Below are 24,751 nucleotides of genomic sequence, written 5' to 3'. Positions count from 1 at the left end.
CATGTGTTGACTTTTTGTGATACACATTGCCATATCTTTTGTGAAATCCTCATACCTTATTGTATGATCATGAAATTTCATATGTGATAACTAGACACCTCAAGCTTTGCATTGGTGTTAATCTCATTCATTTCTCTTCTGTTTTCAAATTGATATGATTTTTTGAAGTTGACCTATGCTTGTTGACTTTCACCATGCCTACTTGAATTTGGTTTGACTTCATGATTTTATTTGACTGCCTTCCTCTCATCCAAATGCCATGAAATTTTACATGTATACCATGTTAGATGTTAGTATTGAGTGTGATTTATTTCATGATTTTTGAGATTGTTTGAGTTGACTTTTGAATGAAGTCTTTGCTGTTGACTTTTGTATGCTTCTCTTGCCATGCTTTGCATCCTTTTGCATATGAAATGACCATGATGCATGATATAATTATGAATCCAATTGAGAATGCTTCTTGAATGTTTAAACTTGGTTTGGGTTGACTTTTCCTTGCTGCCTTGACTTTTTCTTTCATCTTTGACCCTAGGCTAGTCCTAGTGGTCTTCTAAGCTTATGTTGAGTTCATCTGTTTCAGGTTAAGCACCAATGCCTTGAGGATCACTCAAATGTGTTTTAGTTTGATTGTTTCATGTGCTAACATTTGTTTTGTAGGTGACTCATATGCTTGAGTCTTTGCGCCTTGCACAATTGGTCCCTCTGTGGTTGACTATTGGTTCATTTTCTTTTGATTTTGACTGTTGACTTGCTTACTAATAAGTTTGACTTTTGCAGGTACTTTAGTTGCCTAAAGTTCTTTGAACTTGATTGCTTGCTTTGCTTTCTAGCATTTGCTTTGAGGTATAAACCTTTCTTCTTCATGTAGTCTGGAGACCCGGTCTGTTATTTGACCGGGCAAACTGTCTGAAGTCCTCCTTAAGAGGCAATGCTTGTGTGTGTTTAAAATTGTCCCAAGCAGGAAAAGTCCTTCAAGTAAGGCAATTGGTGGAAGGTAGGGATAAGTAATCTATCCCCCACTATTCAGTGTGTCCTCTCTTTGCTCCCATTACATGGTTGAAGCATTGAGATAAAAACCCAAGATCAATCGAGTCAATAATGTGGAGAGAGCTCCATCTTTCTGAGCTCCCACACTTTCTTATATGCTCTCCCTGATCAGGGATTGAAGCAATGAGGCACACCCCTCATTCTCCTTTTCATCTGCTTCACCTTAGCCTCTCAATGGCAAGGTTAAGAGCGACCTTCACCTATTACAGTGGACTTTTAAAGTCAAACCCTCTTGTGTGAGCCCCTTTGTTTGGCTATAGAGTGTGCTGTTTGATATTCATTGATTGATTGATTGCTTCATATGCACTTGCTTGCCTGTATGCTATGCATTTATCATCATCATCAATTGCCATTAATGCATGATCATCTCATTTATCTTTGTGATGCTATCATTGTTGTTTGCCCATTGAGGACAATTGTAAGTCCATTGCCTTGGCATTTGCTCCTGTGATATGGAAGGATAGAGTGTAAGACCTCATTGGTCACTCATATCTTCTGTTTTATCTGTTTGTATGTGAGGATACAGTTATAAGTCCCTGTAAGTTGGCATCTGTTGTCCTGTGATCATAATTTGATCTGTTCGATTTGTATGTGAGGTTGCAGTTATAAGTCCCTGTAAGTTGGCATCTGCTTTCTTGTGATCATAGTTTGTTTCATCTGTTTGTATGTGAGGTTGCAGTTATAAGTCCCTGTAAGTTGGCATCTGCTTTCCTGTGATCATAGTTTGTTTCATCTTCTTGTATGTGAGGATCCATTGTAAGTCCCTGTGATGTGGCATTGGATTTCCTATGAGCATATCTGTGGGGTTAACCTAAGTCCAGATAGATTGGCAGTTGACTTCCCTGTTTCATTCTTGTTTACTTCTGAGGAGATTGGTGTAAGACCATTGAGTGGCTTCTGATATCCTGTTTTGTTTTAGGAGACTGGTGTAAATCCATCTATTGGTATCCGGTATCCGCTTTTATTTCTTTGCCTGTGGAGATTAGTGTAAGACCATTGAGTGGCATCTGATATCCCGTTTTGTTTTAGGAGACTGGTATAAGACCATTGATTGGCATCCGATATCCGCTTTTGCTTGCTTTGCTTGTTTGTTATTATTAATTGCTATTCCAAAGGACACACTTGAATCATCTGCTATATGATCTCAAGAAGTGAACCTTCTAAGAAGTTTTACTATCCATTCATCCATTCATCATTCATTATGTCCTAAACCTTTTCACACTCTTGACTTTTAAACTTGACATAAGTGTTGTGCAAACTTCTTCATGTTTTCTAACTAAAAACCTGGACTCAAGTCCTTGACTCTTTTTCAAACTTCATTTTCATAATACTTCTTTGAATCAATCTTAATCATACTTTGACTTCACTTTCATAATCACAATCAATTAACTTCACTCATTCACTTGTTTTGGCTTTGTCCATTAATCTTTTCATGCATTAGCCATAGGTTTCAATTATCTTTGTGGTTGATGTAAATCTTGCCTATCCTTAGTGAGTCGACAGTAAGACTTCCGTACTTCAAACAGGGCTAACCCCTCTAGTACGTCGAAGCTATCCTCGCGTGGTGGATGTTGTTTTTGGTCGAGTGTTCTCCCATTGATAATGAAAAGCCTCAGTGCTTGTGTTTAAAACTGAATCCACCAACTTTCGGAAATCTTTTAGCCGAACTACGGCGTTCTGATCCTTACCTTTGATGGAAGGTACGTAGGCAACGGGTTCATCCGTTCGAACCCAATAACACAAAAATAACTAAATTGTATATTCTTTTCTCATCATTCCAATCATGTTTGCACAATACTTATGTCATAACAAATAACAATTTTATACAACAAGTGTGAAAAGGGCTCCCTAGGAGTACCTAGGACGTGATGGGTGCCTAACACCTTCCCATTGCGTAATTTACCCCTTACCCAGACTCTCTGATCTTTTTATTAGTTTTCTACGTGTAAAACTTCTTAGGCTTTTGTTCGCTTTTTAGCCAGTCCTTTGGATAAATAAAAGTGCGGTGGCGACTCGAAATTTCAATGTATCTCTTAGCTTATGGTTTAATCGATAGATCATATAGCGACGAATACACCGCTACACAACCGACATACATGATCTGGATGACGGAGGTCGTGGAAACCCAACGGCTGATACATGTAAACAGTCTCATAAAGATCACCATGTAAAAGGGCATTTTGGACATCCAGTTGATGAATGGTCCAGTATTTAGAGATAGCAATGGTAAGCATTGTTCGAATGGTAGCGGGTTTCACCACGGGGCTAAAAGTCTCATCACAATCCACACCTGCAACCTGTGACCTGCCATCACATACAAGACGAGCCTTATAACGCTCAAAGGAGCCATCATAATTTTTCTTATGCCTAAAAATCCACATACATCGAATAATATCAGCATCACAAGGACGAGGAACTAAATCCCACGTCTTATTTCGAATAAGAGCATCAAATTCAGATTGCATTGCGGATTTTCAATTCGGGTCTCATAAGGCTAGTTTGGGATTTTTAGGTATGGGAGAGATGGTGCGGTCAGAGTGAGGGATTGATAAGTTAAATATCATACGGGGTTTGAAAATGCCTTTCATGCTTCGGATGGTGATGGTTCGTGTAGGTGGAGGTGGATGCGATTGAATTGGTGGTGGGGATGGAAAGTTTATTGTAATGGGTGTATTGATCGAAGAGGTAGGAGATGATGATTGTTGGTTTATTGAGGGTAGTGGTTGGTCAATTGGGATTGTGGGTGTTGGTTGGTTATGTGCAACAATTGGTGAAATTTGATTTTGCCACTGATGTATAAGGAAAGGGTGAAGGTCATCATCTAGGAGTTGATAAGAGTGAGGTGAAGGGGAGTGTATCTTGGTGAAGGGAAATTAAGTTTCATCAAAGATAACATGCCTCGAAATTATTAATTTTCTATTAGACAAATCAAAACACTTGTAACCTCTATGATTCGGCGTATAACCCAAGAAGACACACGGAGTAGAGCGGTGTTGTAACTTATGAATGGTAGATGATGGGAATAATGGATAACATAGACAACCAAAGACTCTGAGATATGTGTAGGTGGGATCACGATGATACAGGAGTTGTGTTGGTGACTGATTATGAAGTATTTTACAGGGAATAATATTTAACAGGTAAGTTGCCATATGGAGAGCATGATGCCAAAACAATGGGGGGAACAGAAGAATGAGCTAGCATAGTGCGTATCATATTATTAATGGTTCTTATTTTGCGTTCCGCTTTCCCATTTTGTGAGGATGTGTGGGGACAAAAGAAACGAATAACTAGACCATGATCAGTGCAATATTTTTGAAAAAGGTCATTATTATATTCATCGCCATTGTCACATTGAAATGTTTTGACTTTTTGCAAAAATTGAGTTTGAATGAGTTGAGTAAGTGACTTGAACATTTCAAACACATGAGATTTTCTGCTAATAGTAAAAGTCCACAAGAAGTTTATAAAATCATCTAAGAATAAGACATAATATTTATGACCAGCAGAACTTAAAATTGGAGACGTCCATAAATCACTATGTAAAATGTCAAAAGGCATCAAAGTCGTAGTTTGAGAATCAAAAAATGGCAATTTAACTTGTTTTCCTAAAACACAATAGTCACAAAAGATAGAAGAATTAGAAGGTTCACAACATATGAACTTATTTTTGCAAAGGGAATTCAAAACAGACACGCCAGGATGACCAAGACGAATATGCCAAAGACTGGATGTGAGACCGGCAAAACTGGGAGGAGTGGTAACTGGATAAAGATCTCCACGACTGTCACATCTGAGAAGGGTGATCCCCGTCTGAAAATCAGAGACAGTGAAACCAAAAGGGTCAAAGGAAACAAAAACATTATTGTCAGTGGTGAGTCGTCTCACAGAAATTAAATTTTTAATAATTTTTAGGACATGGTTAAGGTGAAGTGGTTGGTGAGATGTGGTTATTTGTGTGTGTCTGGTGCCGTGAATTGGAATTCCATGGCCACTTCCAACAATGACTTTCTGATTTGAATTACTTACTGGAAAATAAGACGGGATATTACCTTGTGATGCGGTTGTGTGAGATGTTACAACTGTGTCTATGTGCCACTGATTGTCAGGAGTGTGGAGTGACATGGTGTGCATTGCGGTCTCAATGTTTGTCGGTATCTGAGATGAGGTAGAGGTTGCATACACCTGAGGACGCTGTCCTAGAATGCTTGGCTGCTTAGGAGGATCGGCAGGGCGTGTCCACTGAGAGGTGGGATACGGACACGGTGACATAGTCCATGGTGGTGGAGTCTAACCTCATGGTTGCCAGGTTGGGTACTACTGTTGTTGTTGCCAGGGAGGAGCGGACTAAGATGAGGGAGCGCTGGGAGCTCCATACTAAGATGCACTGCGGTTACCATGTCCCCATCCGCGACCCTGGTTGCCATGGGAGTGAGAACGGTTGTCGGGGCGGCGGTTGCCACGCTGAGAGGTGTCTTCAATAGGTTTCAACTGAGTGGTGTACATAGCAGCATGAGAGCCCGTGTTTTCCATCTTAGCCATACCGGCTTCTTCCAAAGTGAGCATGGAACGAGCTTGATAGAATGCCGAAAGAGGGTTGCTCTGGAGAATCAAAGTAGTAACAATGCGGTAAGCTTCTAGGAGACCAGAGATCGGCTGAAGGACCAGATGATGATTGTTGACAGGGGAGTCGACATTTCTCAACTGATCAGAAAGCATCTTAAGACACTGACAGTAAGCAGAGACATTGGGAAAATCCTCCATACGAGTATTAGAAAACTCTTGCTCAAGAGTGACAGCTCGAGCATTTTGGTTGTCCTAAAAAATATCTTCCAAGCAATTACATGCTTTCATTGCAGTGGAGTTGGGTTCCAGAATAGTGGCCAGCAAATTGATAGAAATAGTGGAATAAATCCACTAAAGAATGGTGGCATCAAGAATGGACCATTGTTCATGGTTGGCGTCGGTAACGGCTGGTGGCTCTTTTCCGATAGATGGAACGATGTGATGCAGGACTCGATGTGAGCGAGCATGGATGCAGAAAATCTCAGCCCAGGTACCATATTGATCTTTTTCCATCTCAAGAATAATAGGAATGTAGTTCCTAATATTGGAGACGGCAAGAGCGGGATGAAACTCCAATATGGAACCTCGAAACGTGGTGTTCTTGGGCTGGCCCGAATCACCAGTATCGGCAGATTTGTGAATATCGGTGTCACTGTGTTATGAATGGTCTGAATCAGACATGCCTACGGGCGGCGGCATGAACAGAGGCGGAAGGCAAGAGAGTAGGGTGGTTCTCCTGTTCGGCGGCGGCGGTACAGAGGACGGTAGTCCTGTTGCAGCGACAAACTTCAAGGAGGGAGAAGAAGCATGCGGCGGCGGACTGTAATGAGGGAGAAGAAGAAAATATATATTTATTTATTTTTAGAGAGAGAGATCGGTTAGGATTGATATCATGTAAGATAATGGAAATTGTGTCCTTCTCATTGATCTGAATATAATATATATACATTAATGTGTAACATTCGGTCAACTATCTAATTATGATACAACATAATTATAGGAAATTAATTATGACTAATTATAACAAAATATTTTATTCTATCAGTATTTTTTTCTAACACTCATTTTTGAAGTCACTTCATCATGGCATTTGTAAGGAATTTGATTAAACTATTAAGTTTACATACCTTTCAAGCTCAAATTTACAATCTTTATTAGACTTTTTGTGTGTTGGAACAAAATTGGTTTGTACCATATCTCTGGGGCTTTGGTGATAACAAAGTATTTAAAGAAAAATTGGATATACTAATAAATGTTCAAGTGTGAAGGATCATAGACTACTAGAAAATATACCTTCGGTGATACAATATCACAACGGTCATATCTTATTTTTTATGCACGTGTTTTTTTATTAAGAATATTTTCATCACGGTTCCTAAAAATAACCGTGGTCATAGAATTTGGATGACAAGCTATGAATCACAGCATCAACATTTTTCCATTTTTTCAAACAAAATAAGTGTGTGTGCCTTCACATTTATTGTCATTTAAAAGTTGAAAGTATAACAACTACGGTTGTTTTATTCAAATGTGGCTATATGTTCCATCTTTCACTACAATTGAAGCTTGAAACTATTATGAAATTATTTCCCACAAAATTAAAACATAACAGGTACTTCATTTCATTCATAACACACAAGGGTGCCCTAGCAAACGAGACGACAATGATAGCAAAATCTTCACCATCTTCATTCATTTCTGGAAACAAAATCATCGTCCTCTTAGAATTACGGTGTGTATTGCCATTGTCATGTGTATTGTTCATGTTGTCATGTTCATGTTTTATTCAGATTTTGTGAATATGCTTTAGGTTTTGGTGTTGGATATGCATGTGCACATAATCATATTAGGATGTTATATGTGTAGCATTAGTGTGCCATTCACATTAGTTTTTTTTATATAAATTTCAAATTTTGTTATGGATCGTTGTTGGATGAAAGCTGATAGATTAGGTTTGGTATATGTGAAAGGAGTTCTTGAATTCCTTGAATTCCTTGAATTCGCCGAAAAAATGTTCCCAACAATAATATTGTCCTTGTGTTGTTTACGGGAGTATAAAAAAAAGGCCAAAGAAAGAAATATTACATCACCTATGTTATGATGAAATATGTCAAAATTATACAACATGGATGTGGCATGGAGAAGTGGATAATAATTGAAATGTAACGTCACAAATGGATGAAGATGATGAAGATATGGATGATCGACTAGAAGATATGATTCGTGATATTTGAGAATCGTCTTATATGAAAGCCCGTATTTATGATACTTTATGTAGTGACAAATATGCGCCTTTATATAAGGAATGCACCAGTTTTACACGATTGTCTGTGTTGTTAAAATTATTTAATCTGAAGGCAGAAGATGGGTGGTGGGATAAAAGTTTCGTAGAATTACTTGATTTATTGAAACAAATTCTCCCATAAGATAACAATTTGTCGAATCGTTGTTAACGAGCCAATAAGATATTGTGTTCAATGTGTTTGGGGTATGTCAAAAAACATACATGCCCTAACGATTGCATATTATACAGGAAAGAGTATGAAAATTTGGATCAATATCCAGAATATGGTGAGTCGCGCTACAAGTTGAAGAACAACAATGGTGATGACAATGACAGTGTTAGTAAAAAGCGTCCTCCTGCTAAAGTGTTATGGTACTTGCCAATAATTTCAAGGTTAAAGAGATTTTTTCCTAATATGAATGATGCAAAGAATATTAGATGACATGCAGATGAAAGAAAATGTGATGAAAACATTCACCATGTAGCTGATTCTTTACAATGGAAGAAAATTGATTCATTATTTCCGGATTTTGGCTTTAAGCCAAAAAACCTTAGGCTTGGGCTTTCCACATATAGAATTAACCTCTTTGGTAATCTGAGTACTAACCATTATTTGTGGCATCTTCTTCTCATAACTTACAACATATCTCCTTGGTTAGGCATGAAGCACATGTATATGATGTTAAGTATGATGATTTATGGACCAAGACAATCTGGAAATGAAATAGATGTTTATATAAGTCCTTTAATTGAGGATTTAAAACTTTTGTGGGATAAAGGTGGTGACGTTGATGATGCATATTCTGGTGAAAAGTTTAAGATGCGTGTAATGTTATTTTTCACATTCAACAACTTTTTTGCATATGGTGATTTGGATGGATATAGTATCAAAGGACATAAAGTGTGTACTATATGTGAATCTAATACCTATTTTCACCAGCTTGAGTTTGGAAAAAAGATTGTTTACCTTGGGCATCGGAAATTTCTAAAATCAATCATCCTTATCGTAGATTTCGGAAGGATTTTAATGGAGATCAGGAGCTTAAAAGCGCTCTTAAAGCTTTAATTGGCGTTGAAGTTTATCAATGAAAATAACACCTTACTATTTTCTTTGGAAATAATAAAGACGGTCATGTTGAGAGAAATATTTGGAAAAAGATTTTGGTGTTCTTTGATCTTCCATATTGGTCTAGACTCGATGTAAGACATTATATTGATGTGATACATGTGGAGAAAAATGTGTGTGATAGTTGATAGAAACATTTCTAAACATTCCAGGCAAGACTAAAGATAATCATAATTCACGTTTAGATATGGTGGAGATGGATATACGACAATAGTTGGCTCCAGAAGATAGAGGAAAAAGATCTTATTTGCCTCTAGCATGTCACACTCTATCTAAAAAGGAAAAGAAAAGTTTTTGCGAGTGTTTGTATGGTATCAAATTTCCCCAATTTTACTCTTCAAACATCAATAACTTGTATCAATGAAAGATCTCAAGTTAATTGGCTTAAGATCTCATGATTATTTTGTCTTGATGCAACAACTTCTACCAGTGGCTATCTGTGGCATCCTTCGAAAAAATATAAGAGTAACTCTAACCAGATTTTGCTTATTCTTCAATGATATATGTAATAAATTTATTGATTTCAAAAAATAATATGAATTAGAAGATGAGGCAGCAGCAATATTGTGTCAACTATAGATGTATTTTTATTCATCATTTTTTGACATTATGGTTAACTTACTTGTTCATCTAGTTAGAGAAATCAGATTTTATGGCCTAGTTTATTTAAGGTGGATGTGTCCTATAGAGCGATACATGAAGATATTTAGAGGATATACAAAGAATCATCACCGACTAGAAGCTTTGATCGTTGAAAGGTACATCACATAAGAAGCTGATGAGTTTTGTTCAAACTATATGTCAGAAACATAATCTATTGGAATTCCAAAGTCTCGTCATGCTGACAGATTTGAAGGTAGAGGTACTTAAGTTTTAAATGTTAAGTCAACGAATTGGGATGTAGTACTTGAAGCACATCTATATATTGAATAATCTTAGTGTAGTTGAACCTTACATAGCTACTCACAAAAAAGTTATAAAGAAAAAATATCCCCGAGTGAATGACAAGTGGTTGTTGACACGACACAACAAGGAATTCATAAGTTGGTTTAATAAGAGGATTCGATATGATGAGGGTGCATCTGATACAATTAAATGGTTGTCTTACATGCCAAGATTTATTGTGATAACTTAGACGGCATGCGGCATTTTTCTAAATATTCCTTTTAGACAAAAGCAAAAGATGATTGTAGTACAATGCAAAATAATGGGGTTATGGTTGAGGTTGAATCCATGTATTTCTCTAGTTTGAAAGATAAGAACCCTATTTTTGCAACCATCACGTTCTATGGTGTCATTGAGGAGATTTTGGAGATTGATTATGTTATTTTCAAAGTAGCTTTATTTAAATGCAAGTCGGTTTCCAATAATAGTGGTGTACAAACTAATGAGTTAGGATTCACACGTGTTGACCTTGGCAAGGTAACTTATAACACAGAACCATTCATCATGGCTACTCAAGCCAAACAAGTTTTTTTATGTGACAAACCCTGCAGACTTATCAAGGAGATGGTCAATTGTTCTCAAAGGAAAACACATTCCTCATAGTGATGAAGAAATTTTTGATATTCCTTCTTATGCAACACAAGTGCCTACTTCATATGAAGAAGTTGATAGAGAGGATGTACATAATATTCGTAACGATCATCAAGGCATATCAGAACATTAACAAGTATTTTATATTCTTCATTCATAATTTATTTTATGTTATAATTTCTAATGATGTTATTTTCTAACAACTATTATTATGTGAAATTATAGGTGTTTAAAGTCAAGACACCAGGAGACAAGACACTAAGACAACAAGATAGTATTATTCGATGTAATGATGTGTACATTGTAGGTTCTTTTGTACCATTTTAGTTTTGATGTAATATACAATTTTTTGTTCCTAATGGAATTGTGTCATTGATGTAATATAATTTTTGGTCTAATTCAATTCACAAATGGGTGTATTGTTGTTTCTGGTCTGATACAATTCAGAAATATTCAGGTTAAAAGTTTGGGAATATCGTAAAATTGAAAAATATGTATTAAAAAAACAAATAACATCACAACAGTTTTTAATTCAACCGTTGTTATAAGTAGAGCGCTATCCAGAATTATAAAATGCAAGAATAGCGTTTTTGGGATTTGAACTCAGGACCTAGAAATTATTTCACAATAATTGTTTTCTTTACCCATTGTTATAAGTAGCGTGCTACCTAACTTATAACCATGGACACTCGCCTATTGTGGAAACCATCACACGCTACCTAACAAAGGATGTGAAACTGTCATTATATGTGTTTCGCAATTGTCATTATATGTGTTTTCCGTAGTAGTGATATACTAAATATTTTGATATAAACTTAGTAATGGTACTGAAAATTATCATTTAAAGAGAAGCTAAATGATCCAGAATCTCAAGGATCAGAACCTGAGAACCAGATTCTGAAGGAGGTCAACTTTTGAAGACCATACTCTGAAGACAGTTAACCTCTGAAGACTTAGACTCTAAAGGATCAGAACATAATATCCAAACTCTGAAGACTCATACTCTAGAGAAGGTCAACTTCCTCTAAAGTTCTCATACTCTAAAGTAAGTCAACGCAAGGACCAAGAAGACTCGTATATGCCACTATCAAACTCATAGAGCAATTTGTCTTCTTTTGATCACATGTAGATCCAAACAAAATTTTCACTACAGTTGGGATGTAACAGATAATTCCTCTTGAAGCGAGAGAAATTCAAATTTCTTTTCAAAACCATTAACCAATTAAAGTAACACTCCAACGTCTATGATCAAGCTTCTCCAAGACTCATGTGTGTTATCTCTTCTCTTCAACGACTTTTTTATGTCTCTCTAAATAAGGAGCTGAAGACTTGAATAAAGATAACCAAAATCTTGACAATCAAAAGAGTTGTTACTCTGTCAAACCAAAAAGCACAAGTTTGACTTATAATTTATTATCATTTGTATATCTTAGAAATTAATAAGTCTTAAGAGTTTTTTTGAGTTGTATATATTCAAACAATCTTTTATCTAATTAAGTTAGATTTTTAGAAGTATCTTGCTTGTGTGCTTGAGAATTTAAAGTCTCTTGCTTGTGCGCTTGAGCATTAGAAGACTCTTACTTGTGAGTTTGAGCATTGTAAGTATCTTGCTTGTATGCTTGAGCATGTGAAGTCTCTTGCTTGTGTGTTTGAGCATTATAAGTCTCATGCTTGTATGCTTAAGCATCTGAAGTCTCTTGCTTATGTGCTTGAGAATTAGAAGTCTCTTACTTGAGTGTTTGAGCATTGGATGTCTATTACTTGTGTGCTTGAGCAGTTGTAATCAGTAGTGGTTATAATGAAATCCCTTGGTAGTGCAACTAGACTAGACTACTCTCGTTTTGTGGGAGGAACCAGGATAAACTTGTTTGTGTCTCTATTTCTTTCACTCTCTACCTATGAATGTGTTTTAATCCACTGCAAACACTTGATCTGTATCAAATTCTAGACTTTGAGTTCATAATCTAATAAGAGATTTTTAGAAAAGAAATAAAAAGCTAACATAATTCACCCCCCACCCCCTTCTTGTGTTTTTCTCACCTTAAGTTGGCATCAGAGTAAGGTATGTGCTCTAGACACTTAACAATGGTACATAAAAGATCCTGAGAGAAAAACATGTATGTTTTGTCTAATAACTCTGGTGGTAATGGTGTTAACAATGTTGTGAACTATGATTATAGTGCTTCTGAGAGAAACAAATATACTGCAAAACCTACAACCTTCAGTGGATATTCCATAGAGTTCTAATGGTGGAAAAGTAAGATGTACACTCACATAATAAGCATTGATGATGAGTTGTAGGACATTCTTGAATATGGTATTGATACTCCAGTTGATGGAGTAGGAATGGTTGCTGATAGAAAAAGCCTCACACCTGCTTAAAAGAAAATCTATAGAAAATATTATAGAGTGCATGGAATTTTTGTAGATGCTCTACCTCATTCTGAGTACCTTAAGATAATCAACAAGTCTACTACAAAAAAAAAATGAATCCTTGTATGCTACCTATGAAGGCAATCAGCAGGTGAAAGAGGCAAATGCTAACCTTTTGGTCCAACATTATAAATTATTCAAAATGAAGTAAGATGAAGATATTGAAACCATGGTCCTAAGGTTTCAAGTTATAGTATCTAGACATCAAGTTCTGAACAAGAGCTATACAAATTATGATCATGTCAAAAAGATTCTTAGGAGTCTTCCTGCCAAATATATACCAAAGATGACATCCATCCAAGAAGCCAAGGACTTGAAAAAAAATTAGTCTTGAAAGTTCAATAAGCAATCTCCATAGTCATGTGTTAAAGCTCATGGGAGATGAACCTGTAAAGAAATCCAAGTCTCTTTCCTTTAAATTTGTTGGTCAATCTGCTAAGTCTCCTCATGTCTCAGAACCTGAAGAAGGTGCTCATACAGGAGGTATTTAAAAAGTTTCAGATGATGAAGAGACGGAATTTATAATCAAGAGGTTTCATTATATGGATAAGAATAATAGAAGGTTCTCAAACAGAAGCAGTGGCTTCAGAGTATCAAGTTCCAGACACAAGAAAGATGACCAGAAGGGATGCTTCAACTGCAAGAAGCCTGGTCACTTTATTACTGACTGTCCAGAGTTGCAAAAGGACAAGTAAAAGAAAGGACGCTAAAAGAAGGACAACTTCAGAAACAAAGTCAAGAAGACTCTCAGGGCAACATGGGATGAACTTGACAAAGAAGAAGAATATGATAAAGATGAGGAAGAAGCCAATTTAGCACTGATGGCTCTAACATCTTCAAACACATAATCTGACTCAGACTCTGGTTCAGATTCTACAGAAGAATATGATGTATTTTCTAAACTATCTTGTTCTAATTTAATTACTCTTATTCAAGACCTTGTGAGTCATTGTCATGATAAAGTCAAAGACATCAAAATTTTAAGAAAGTGATATAAGCTAGTGACAAATGAATTAAAATATTTTCAAATTAAAAATGAAATTTTAGAAAAAAAAGTCATATTGTTCAAGTAAAAAAGATGTCTGATAAATCTCGTGATGAGCATGAAGTTGCTCTTCAGGAATTTGTCATAAATGGATTTGATTGGACAAAACTTGCATCTATGATTTATGGTGTAAGTAGGAACAAAGGAGAAGGCCTTGGATTTTCACAAAACCCTTTCAATCTAAGGGTAGAAACTTTGGTTAAACCAATCAAACCTTCTTGTTCAAGATCTACTCAGAAAGGGCTATATTCCTACTTTGTACCACCAATTGACAAAGCAGGGGTTTCGAACCAGTCATAACCAAATATTGTAGATTCCAAGGTCTGAACAACTCAAAATCTAGTATTTTAAAGTCAAAGGTTCTAAAGAAACCATAACCAAAGACTACAAATTCAAAGGTTCTGAAGAAAATATAACTAAAGACTCCAAAGTCAAAAGTTTTGAACATACCAGAACTTAAGACATCAGAGTCTAAGGCTCTGAAAGTTTCACAACCAAAGAATAAGATTGATTCAAGTCATAAAACTTTCAAACCAAGAGCCTTGAATGATCCCAAGCCCTACTACATGAAATCTAAGGTACAAAATAAGAAAAATACTTTCAGAAATAACCCCAAATGACCCATGAGATTATGGGTACCTAAATCTAAAGTTATCTTTGCATCATATATGTTTCAAAGGAGAAGCAACGCAATAGTTCTGGTACCTGAACAGTGGTTGCTTACAAAATATGACAGGAGAAAGGCATATGTTCCAAACCTTAACTCTGAAAGAGGGAGGAACTGTGGGGTTTGGAGGAAACCGAAAAGGAAGGATCATTGGTACATGTACTATGAAGTAATGTTTAATAATACCAATTTATAGTCGTGAATGAGTCTGACAAGTCCATAGTGTTCAAAGGTAGGAGAAAAGGAAATATCTATAAAATTAATTTCTCTGAATTGGATAATCAAAAGGTACTTTGTCTTATATCAGTGATTGATAACAAATAGCTCTGGCACAAAAGGTTAGGACACGGTAACTAGAGATTAATCTCTAAACTTAGCAAGTTAAAACTTGTCAAAGGTTTTCCAGAACTTAAGTATCACTCAGATGCTCTTTGTGGAGCATACCAAGTAGGGAAAATTAATAAAACCTCTTTTAAAACAAAGAACATATTCTCTATCTCTAGACCTTTGGAACTACTTCACATTGATATATTTAGTCCAGTTGGTATTGCATCAATCAATGGGAAGAAATATGGATTAGTCATAGTTAATGACTATAGCAGATGAACTTAGGTCAAATTCCTTAGAAATAAAGATGAGCCCTAAGATGTGTTTAGAATCTTCTGTATACAAGTACAAAATGAAAAGGAATCAAAGATTTTAAAGTCATAAGTGATCATGAAGGGGAATTTGAAAATGAGCTATTTAAAATCTTTTGTGAAAAACATGGAATTCTCCATGAGTTATCTTCTCCTAGAACTCCATAACAAAATGGAGTTGTAGAGAGAAAGAATAGATCTTTACAAGAAATGGCTATAACCATGAATCATTAAAATAATTTACCTAAGTACTTATGGGCAGAAACTGTAAACACAACATCATATGTTCAGAACAGAATCTATATTAGACCTATTATGATCAAAACTTCAAATGAGCTTTTCAAAGGAAGAAAACCAAGTATTTCTTATTTTCATCAGTTTGGATTTACATGTTATATCTTAAACAACAAAGTCTATCTAAAGAAATTTGATGCCAAAGCTCAAAAGGGTATCTTTATAGGATATTATGAACGCTCAAAGGCATAAATAATGTATAGCTCTAAAACCAAAATGGTTGAAGAGATAATACACATCAAATTTGATGACAATGAGCATGACAATAAAATGTCAGGGCTAGTTGAAATTTTTTCAAAAATTCATGTATCTAAAGACACTTTAGAAGTTGGTAGTTCTAAAGCTACCAAACCTTCAGAAGATGGTGGTCCAAAAGCTTATCCAACTTATGAAGCTCATCTAGAGGAAGTAGCTTCTAAAGAAGCTCATGATGGCTCATAAGAAGAAACACAATTCAAGAAGACATTTAAGTATAAGCTTTTGTATCCATAAGATCTAATCATTTTAAATAAATATAGTCATCTAAAGACAAGAGCTATATTCATGGAAGAACACTCAATGTTAGGACTCATCTCTATGATTGAACCTACTTATTTTGATCAAGCATTATCGGATGATGGCTGGATTGTGGCAATGCAAGAAGAGTTACATTAGTTTCAAAGAAACGATGTTTGGAATATGGTACCTAAACCTCATCAAAAGAATATTATTGGAACAAAATGGGTCTTTTGAAACAAGCTCAATGAGCAAGGTGAAGTTGTAAGAAATAAAGCTAGACATGTAGCTCAAGGCTATAGTCAGGAAAAAGGTATTGATTTCTCAAAAACCTTTGCACCTCTTGCAATCTTAGAGGCAATCAGATTACTTTTATCTTATGTTATTAATCATAATATCATTCTATATCAAATGGATGTTAAGAGTGTGTAACACCTCAAAATTTGCCCTCCTCTTCTTGGGACTAGTTTGACACATTGCATTTCATTTTAGGGCATTAGGCATTGCATTTTTGCATATCATCTGAAATGAAAAAAAAAAGGATCATCCTCCAAAGTCTTTTCAGAAGATTGGAAGTTACATGATTTAAGCCTGAGGGTTTCTATGGATTGATTGTCAACCATCTGAGGGTTTGCACTTCAATTAGGGTTTCTTGATTCTTCAAGGAGGTTGAGTATTATCTTGTGTGCAAGGATATGTCACCATCATCATGGTTATGTCATCATCAGGGTTTCATTGTGCTTTCTCAATTTCCTTGGGATTAGGGTTTTGACCTCTGGTCAACCCTAATCAATGCATTCTTCCAATTAGGGTTTTCTCAAGGAGATGAGGTTCTATTAATATGAGGATCACGTGAGTATCATAAGGAGTTTACATGGTCTAGGGTTTCATTTCTGAGCCATTTCCTCGAGTGGTGGAGGCTCAAGCTGATTAGAGCATTTCTAGGTCATCTAAGGACCACAAAAGTCAACTATGCAAGAGCTGAGGGCTATGAGGTGGGGAAATGAGTTTCAAAACTTCAATCATGTTCAAAAGAGGTCCATTTGTCATTTCAAACATCTATCTTGAAGAATTTGAAGTCAGGACAAAAGTTTCCAAAAATGGAAAGTGACCTGTAATTGAAAGTTTCCAAAAATGGCAAGTTTTTGGTCCACATTCAACTTGACTTTGCAACATCAAAGAAGCTTCAAATGGATTTTTGGTGAACATGAAAGTTGAATATCTTTCTCTCCTCTTTTCAAAAACTCCTAGATCATGTCCATCTGATGATTGGTTGAGGAGTTATGGTCAAATGATCACAAAGTGTACATGGAAGTTCAACATGGCATAACTTTTGATTCATAACTCCAAATTGGTCCACTCTTTTTGCAAAATGTTTGTCATGACCAATACTTTCTAAATCAACCATTGCATTGCATGAAAAAAGTTCATATGATCATGTGTTCATTCAAGTGCATTTTGGAGGGAAAATGCATAATTCAAATTTGGTTGATCACATGAGTCTAATTCCAATTCCATGTTGTTCATTGGATGATTTTGAGTGATTATGAAGCTTGCATGGCACTGTTCACGTGCACATTGCTCATGCCACCTCACATTTGCATTTTTGGTCATACACCTCATTTCTCATTAATCTTTCATTAGCCATTGCTTAATTATGATTACAACATCATTAACATGTGATATAAAAGCCTAATCCTAACTGTTTTTGCATAACAACACATTCTAGATCTAGAATTCAAGATTCCCTCCAAAAATTCTCTCAATTCAAACTTGAAATTTCTCCACATAACTCATCAATATTCTTGCATAATCATGTTCACAATGCATCATTGATGAAGAATCAAGGCCTGGATTGAAGAATTTGGTGCAGATTCGAGCTCCACAAGTACAAGTTCATGAAGATGGTTTTCTGAAATTAAGCAAGATCCAAGCCATTTCAAGTGTTAATTTGTGCATCAAACTTCATATCAAGGTTGGAGGAGAAGATCTGGAAGTGCTGGAGCCTTGAACACGTGAAATTGAACACTGCACCTCAAGTAAGCTTGAAATTCGATCCTCATAATTTGTTGTTTCATGTACATGATTAGATAGATCGTGCTTTGCAGAGAATTCTGATATAATTAGATTTAATTTTGGTTAAGAAATGAGTGAGATATGTGGATTTCAAGTTTGGATGTTGAAACTTCTTTCGTTCGATCTGTAAAATATATGGAGAATTAGGCTTAGATATTGTGATATTCATGATCTACACTGAAAGACCTTTCGAACGGTATATAGTTTGTAAAATTCTGGAAAAAAAAAGTTGCAGCTCCGCCGTGTACACGGTCGGAGAAGACGACCGGAACTACTGTTCCAGCGTCTGGTGTGGTGGCTTAGGGTTTCATTTAAACGCTGCGTTTCTTATTGTATCTGGACCTTGGCCGAGCGGGTTCGAATCCTGGCTTGCGTGTTTTGTGCATTTTAGTTGAATTTCCATTTAGTCCATGCGTGCACCTGTTCGATTCCTACCAATTGCGTTTTTAGATTTTATTTTTAGCGCTCATTCTTGACCTCACGTTCCTGAGTTCGATTCTGGTTGGATGTATGTTTGTGAATTTATTTTGAGCGCTACTTTTATCTGCCATGCCTGAGTTCGATTCCAGTAGATGCACATTCCAAATTTTATTCAAATTTCCTTTTCCATATTATTTCCATGTTATTTCCATTTAATCCATTTTTATCTTCATGCAACTTCAAAAAACCATAAAAAATAGCAAAATAATGCAAATTGATTCTAGTTTTTTTTCACATGTTTGTTTAGATGTCTAGTATTTTCTGATACTAATTTCATGATTTTTTGAGTTCTGGATTTTTATTTGTTGATTTTTTGATTGAACATGATGCCAAATTGACATGTTGTGCTATATGCTTTCTAAAATGCTCATGATTTGTCCAATTGACTTGAAATTTGACATGCTTGATCCTAACATGTGATGTGATTTTTGAGATTTGGTTTGGCATTTTTATCATGTTCTTCCACTGTTTTGGATACATGGACATGTAGTGTGACAATTTGTGTCACAATTTGTATGTTGCATTTGTACATTTTTATTCATATGCCATTTGATCTCTTATGGATTTGATTTTTTGTATGATGTTCATTCTTAACATGAGGAGCCTGTATAAAAAATTTCATGATCATTGGATACATTTCTGTTTTAATGTGGATTTTCTATGTTTGATGTCCAATTTTGATCACAATGCTTGCCTTTGCCTTATCTTGTTTAATTGATGGCTTTGCCTTTTGAATTGGCTTTGGTCCTTTTGAGGACTCTTTCTTGTTTGGTTGAATGTGCTTCATGTGAAATATTGACTTCTGTTTTGGTCATTTGACTTGCCTTTGACCCTAGTCTTTGTACTAGTGGTTTGTACTCACCAATTGTGTTTGTGTTTCAGGTATCTAGCACTAATGGTTGGTTTGCTCATTATTTGAGATGCAAGTTGTTTTGTTTACTAACTATTGTTGTGTTGTAGGTCCATTGGTGTGATGAACTCACTTGAGTGCTTGCACTTATGACTTGCATTGTGTAGATATTGGATAGTTCCATCACTTGAGTGCTTGCACTTATTGGATAGTTCCATCAGTACCTGCAAATGATTCACTCCCGCCCCACTCACGGGTGTCATCTAGCCCAGGGTAAGGTCAAGAGAAACGCAGGATAAACAATCCTTTCAAGAATATCATCATATGCACACCAGATGTATACAACGATAATACCCCCTCAGAATCTGAACTACTCGTGATACCATGTTCCGCTAAGTGGCGCCATACCACCCGCTTCCCATGAATCACTCTATTCCTAGATGTCCTAAAGTTCACTCATAGCCTGTATATTGGGCCTTTTACCTCTTGTGACTCCCACCCAACAGAGAAACAGATACACAGCCAGCACAATGATAATATGATGCATGCAAACATATATGCAATTATATACAATCACAGCATAATAATCATAAATGCCATAAATAAAGCAGTAAAAGCAACCAAAACTATCCTAGATAGCGCTAGGATTGACTCGATTAGAGAAGATGGACCAGCAAGAGGTCAACTTCTCGCTGTTTCCCCGGCAGAGTCGCCAGCTGTCGCATTCGCGAAAAACAATCGGCGGGAAAAGACACAGAGCCGCAACCGTGCATTATTTATCCCAAAGGTGGGAAAGGAAACGCTCGAAGTAAACCTGAAAAAGGGAAAGGAATGGTCTTACGACCAGAGATTGCTAGGTACGGGAGTTGGTTACGCAAGGGGAAGGTATTAGCACCCCTCACGTCCGTCGTACTCGACGGGATCCACGCTCAAAAGAATAGAAAAAGGTTGCTAATAAACTGCTCAAAGAATGCACGCACACTGGAATAAGCAAACAGGTGAAAGAAGATGGAGGAAGGGGACTCGGTAGGATGTCGCATCCTGGGCCTACGTAGTTTGTCAGAAACAAACATCAGAGTCGATGTAGTTCGGGGAACGGGGAACATGCTCGTTAGGACATCGCATCCTATGCATACGTATCTTCTCTAACCAGAGCAAGAATCAGAGCACTCGTAGCTCGGCTAACACACGCCGAAACAAAACACTGAAAAGAGACGTTGAGACGTCAACGGAAACACACAACAGGAAACGGAATGCCAACGGCTGGACTTACATCCGACTTCGAACAAACAAACGCAAACTGGAAACAGACTGCCAATAAATGGACTTAGGTCCGACTCCAAACACAAACGGGAAACCGAATGCCAATAGATGGACTTACATCAGACTCCAAACAAACACACACAAAAAGAAGAAGGGGTCTCGATTGCAACTAGGGCAGGAGAAAAGGAAGGTCTCGATCGCAACGAGGGCGAGAGAAAAGAATCGCAACGAGGGCGAAAACCAGCAAGGATTAAAGTTAGTTGTCAGTCAAACTCGACAAGACATCGCATCTCGTGCCTACGTATCTCATCTGAACATGAGAATCAAAGTTGCCGTAGTTCGGCTAAACTATTTATGTTTATTTTGTGTTTTTTAGATGAACAACGTTACTACGCAATCTACCGGATGCTCGACCTTTGGAGACTTACTCACCTGTAGTAGAAGGAGTTAACGTGTCCTTAAGAGAAGATAAAGTTTGTTTGTGTTTTAGGAATGCTCACGCAAGAAAGGAATTCCTAGACGAAGGAACCGTGCTACCTTAATTGACATGCAAACGAGAGACTATACGAAGTCTAGCAAACCTATGGGGATACGATAAGCAAAACCTGGAAACAGAATGCCAATCAATGGACTTACATCCAACTCCACACCACAAATAGGAAACAGAAAGCCAATCAATGGTCTTACATCCAACTCCACAAACAAAACAAGAAACAGATAGCCAATCAATGGTCTTACATCTAACTCCACAAACAAAACAAAGCAACGAGGAAACGGAATGCCAATGGCTGGTCTTACATCCAACTCCTAACAACACAAAAAAAAGAAGAAGGTTGAACATACACACACCAAAGAAGAAAAAGGGTGAAAAAGAAAAAGAGTGCAAGGAAGGTGAACACACACCAAACAAAACAAAAAAGTTGAACACACAGAAAGAACAAAAGGGTGAACCCCCAAAACACACACAAAAAAGAAAAGGTTGAACACACAAACTAATAGGGAGTCTGGAACTCGAACCTAATAGCTGTCACAACAAACACACTCAAAAAAAACAAAAGGTTGCAAAAAAGAAAAGAGTGAAAGGATGGTGAACACACCCCAAACAAAACAAAAAGGTTGCCCGGAGAGATCTCGCTCAATCTCCTGCCTACGTATCTCATCTGGTATGAGAATCAGGGCGACGTAGTTCCCCTTAACAGGGGAGAAACTCTCCTAACCAGAGACTAGGGAGATAACAAACTAATAGGGAGACTACGACTCGAGCCTAAAAGTTGTCATGCAAACGATCCCTAAGTCGAGGTCTCTAATCAGAACCTAACTCACACAGGTAGCAAGCTAGCTCAAACAGCAAATAACATCAATCACAGGTGAACAAGCATCACACTCTATATGCAAACAAGCGGCTCATACAAGGCTGGGCTTTAGTCAAGGGGTCATATCAACCTCGACAAACAAGCCAACACTGTAGGGGTATGATGAAGCTCTTAACCACTGACATTGACCGTCAGGGTGAGCAGATGAAAGGTGGAATGAGGATAAGACCTCATAGCTCTTAACCCGGGCCTGGGTGAGCTTAAATCAATGAAAGTGTGGGGATCCATAATGAGGGACCCTATTCCACATGACTGACTCTATACACAAAGATCTTGGGTTATGTTCAAGAGCATCAGCACGTAGTGCGAGCATAATGAACGACTCAACGAATAACAGGGGATTGATTGCAAATCCCTTCTATCTGTCAATTGCCTCTTCACTTAGGAGGACTTAAGTAACATGCCTTGACAAGGAGGTCTTTAGCACAAATATAAACAATCACAATCATTGCCTCTTAAGGAGGACTTCAGCCAAACACCTGCCAAAAAGGCGACAGGACTTCCAGACTACATGGAGTTAGAGAGTGGTTACCTAGGTGGTATATCAACCACAAGCAAAGCAAAGCTTAAGCAAGAGCTAAAAGCGACTAATGTACCTGTACAAAAGCCAAACAGTTAATATTCACATTCAGAAGAACCAAACAGACAACAGTAGGACATTTCCAATATGTACACAATGCAAGTCAAAATGTAAGCAACTCAAGTGAATTCAACACCAAGGGACCTACAACACAACAAAGGTTAGTGGACAAAGTAATTTGCATCTCAAGTAATGAGATCACATCAACCACTAGAGCTAATTGCTTGAACCTGAAATACAAAGCTCAAAAGGTGAGTACAAACCACTAGTGCAAAGACTAGGGTCAAAGGCAAAGCAAAAAGTCAAAACAGAAGTTGATATTCCACATGAAGCACATTCAATCACACAAACACATGTCCTAAAAAGGATCAAATCCAAATCATTAAACAAGGCCCTCAAATGAACAAGATAAGGCAAAGGCAAGCAAAGTGATCACAATTGGATATCAAACATAGAAAATCCACATTAAAACAGAAAAGCATCCAATGATCATGAAATTTTTTATGTGAGATCAACATGTTGAACACAAGCATCATGCAAAAAATTAGGTCCAGAAGATATTAAATGACCTAGGAATGAAAGTGAACAAATGCATCATCCAAATGTGTGACACAAATTGTCACACCACATGTTCATGTGTCCAAAACAGTGATGGAATGTGCTAAAAATGCCAAACAAAAGCCAAAAGATCATGTTATGTGTCATGAATGAGCATGTCAAATTTCAAAGCAATTGGATCAATCAATGAGCATTTCACAAGCAATTGACCACAACATGTCACATTTTGCACCATGTTCAATCACACAAACACATTTAAAATCCAGCCACAATAAAATCAGGCAAATGACATCAAAAAATAATATACATCACAACAATCATGTGGAAAAAAGTTTCATTCAATTTGGATTAATTTGCTATTTGTTATGATTTTTGGAATTACATGAACAAAATGAAATAAAAATGAACAAAACATGTAAAACAATGAAATGAAATGAAAAAGGGAAAATGCCATAGGTAGGTGTTGAACCCAGGTTCTCCTGGTCCAAGGCGCGCCTCAAATGAAAATAAAATGAAAATGCATAGCGTGGAGTCGAACCAAGGACGTTCAGGTCACAAGCGCGCTACTTAAAATCAATTGGAAATGCTAAGCCAAGGATCGAACCCGGGCACATGAGGTTACAGGCGCGTTTCACTTGAAACGCTGCGTTTGGCCATATGGAAAATTAAATGGATTTTTCAAGACGTCCACAACAGGAATCGAACAGAAGACCGTGTGGTGCAAGCGCGTTTCAAATTGAAACGCTGCGTTTTGGCATGGTAAGGGAAAATCAAAAGAAAAATGAAAGAAAGCCTAACACGGTATCGAACTGGAGTCCTAAAGGTCCAAGGCGCGCTAGCAGAAACCTTAAGTTACTATTCACGGACATGGAACGCGGTGGTTTCCACCGTCTTCTTCGTTGAGTCCGGCGGAGCAGCATACAAGAAATTTCCAGAAAACAGCATGGCGTATATGGATCGAAAGATCTCGTCACGTAGAGCACGAATCCAACATTATCTAAACCTAAATCTTCATGAATAAGGCAAATCGAAGCAAAATATATTGCACACCAAAACTTTAAGTCACCATATCTAGTGCAATTCTTCACCAAATCATAATCTATTTACATCAGAATTCTCAGCATATCATGATCGACATGTTCATGTTCATGGATTGGCAAAATAAGACGGTCGAAAATTCACCAACCTGTTATGCAGTGATCGAAAACAGTGGATTCAAGGCCTCAAATGATCCAGATCTCCTCTATCAATCTTGTGGTGAAGCTTCATGTACGAATTGATGCTTAAATCCACTTGAATGCAGCTCAAACTTCAAGTTCCATTTTTATGTTCAAGCTTGGTGTATGCACAATTCTTGTCCAATTTCTTCAAACCAGTGCTTGATTCCTACTCCATGAGGCTCAATGAACACGATTATCCAATAAAATCAATGAGTTATGT

At 37.0% G+C, this 24,751-nt stretch overlaps 1 protein-coding gene across 1 annotated transcript; it reads right to left on the bottom strand.

Moving 5' to 3' along the window:
* Positions 1-5,424: 5,424 nt before the first annotated feature.
* On the bottom strand, positions 5,425-5,811 carry LOC127079928 (uncharacterized). The gene has a single exon (XM_051020278.1). It carries the CDS (start codon positions 5,809-5,811, stop codon positions 5,425-5,427), a length of 387 nt encoding a protein of 128 aa, XP_050876235.1.
* Positions 5,812-24,751: the final 18,940 nt, after the last annotated feature.

Source organism: Lathyrus oleraceus, chromosome 5, assembly GCF_024323335.1.
Source record: "Lathyrus oleraceus cultivar Zhongwan6 chromosome 5, CAAS_Psat_ZW6_1.0, whole genome shotgun sequence".
Classification (NCBI taxonomy): Eukaryota; Viridiplantae; Streptophyta; class Magnoliopsida; order Fabales; family Fabaceae; genus Lathyrus; species Lathyrus oleraceus.
This window is presented reverse-complemented; position numbering and strand designations above follow the sequence as displayed.

Bases quoted from the DNA above. Each gene is read 5' to 3' on its own strand.
- LOC127079928 (XM_051020278.1), bottom strand. From the start codon at position 5,811: ATGGAGGATTTTCCCAATGTCTCTGCTTACTGTCAGTGTCTTAAGATG.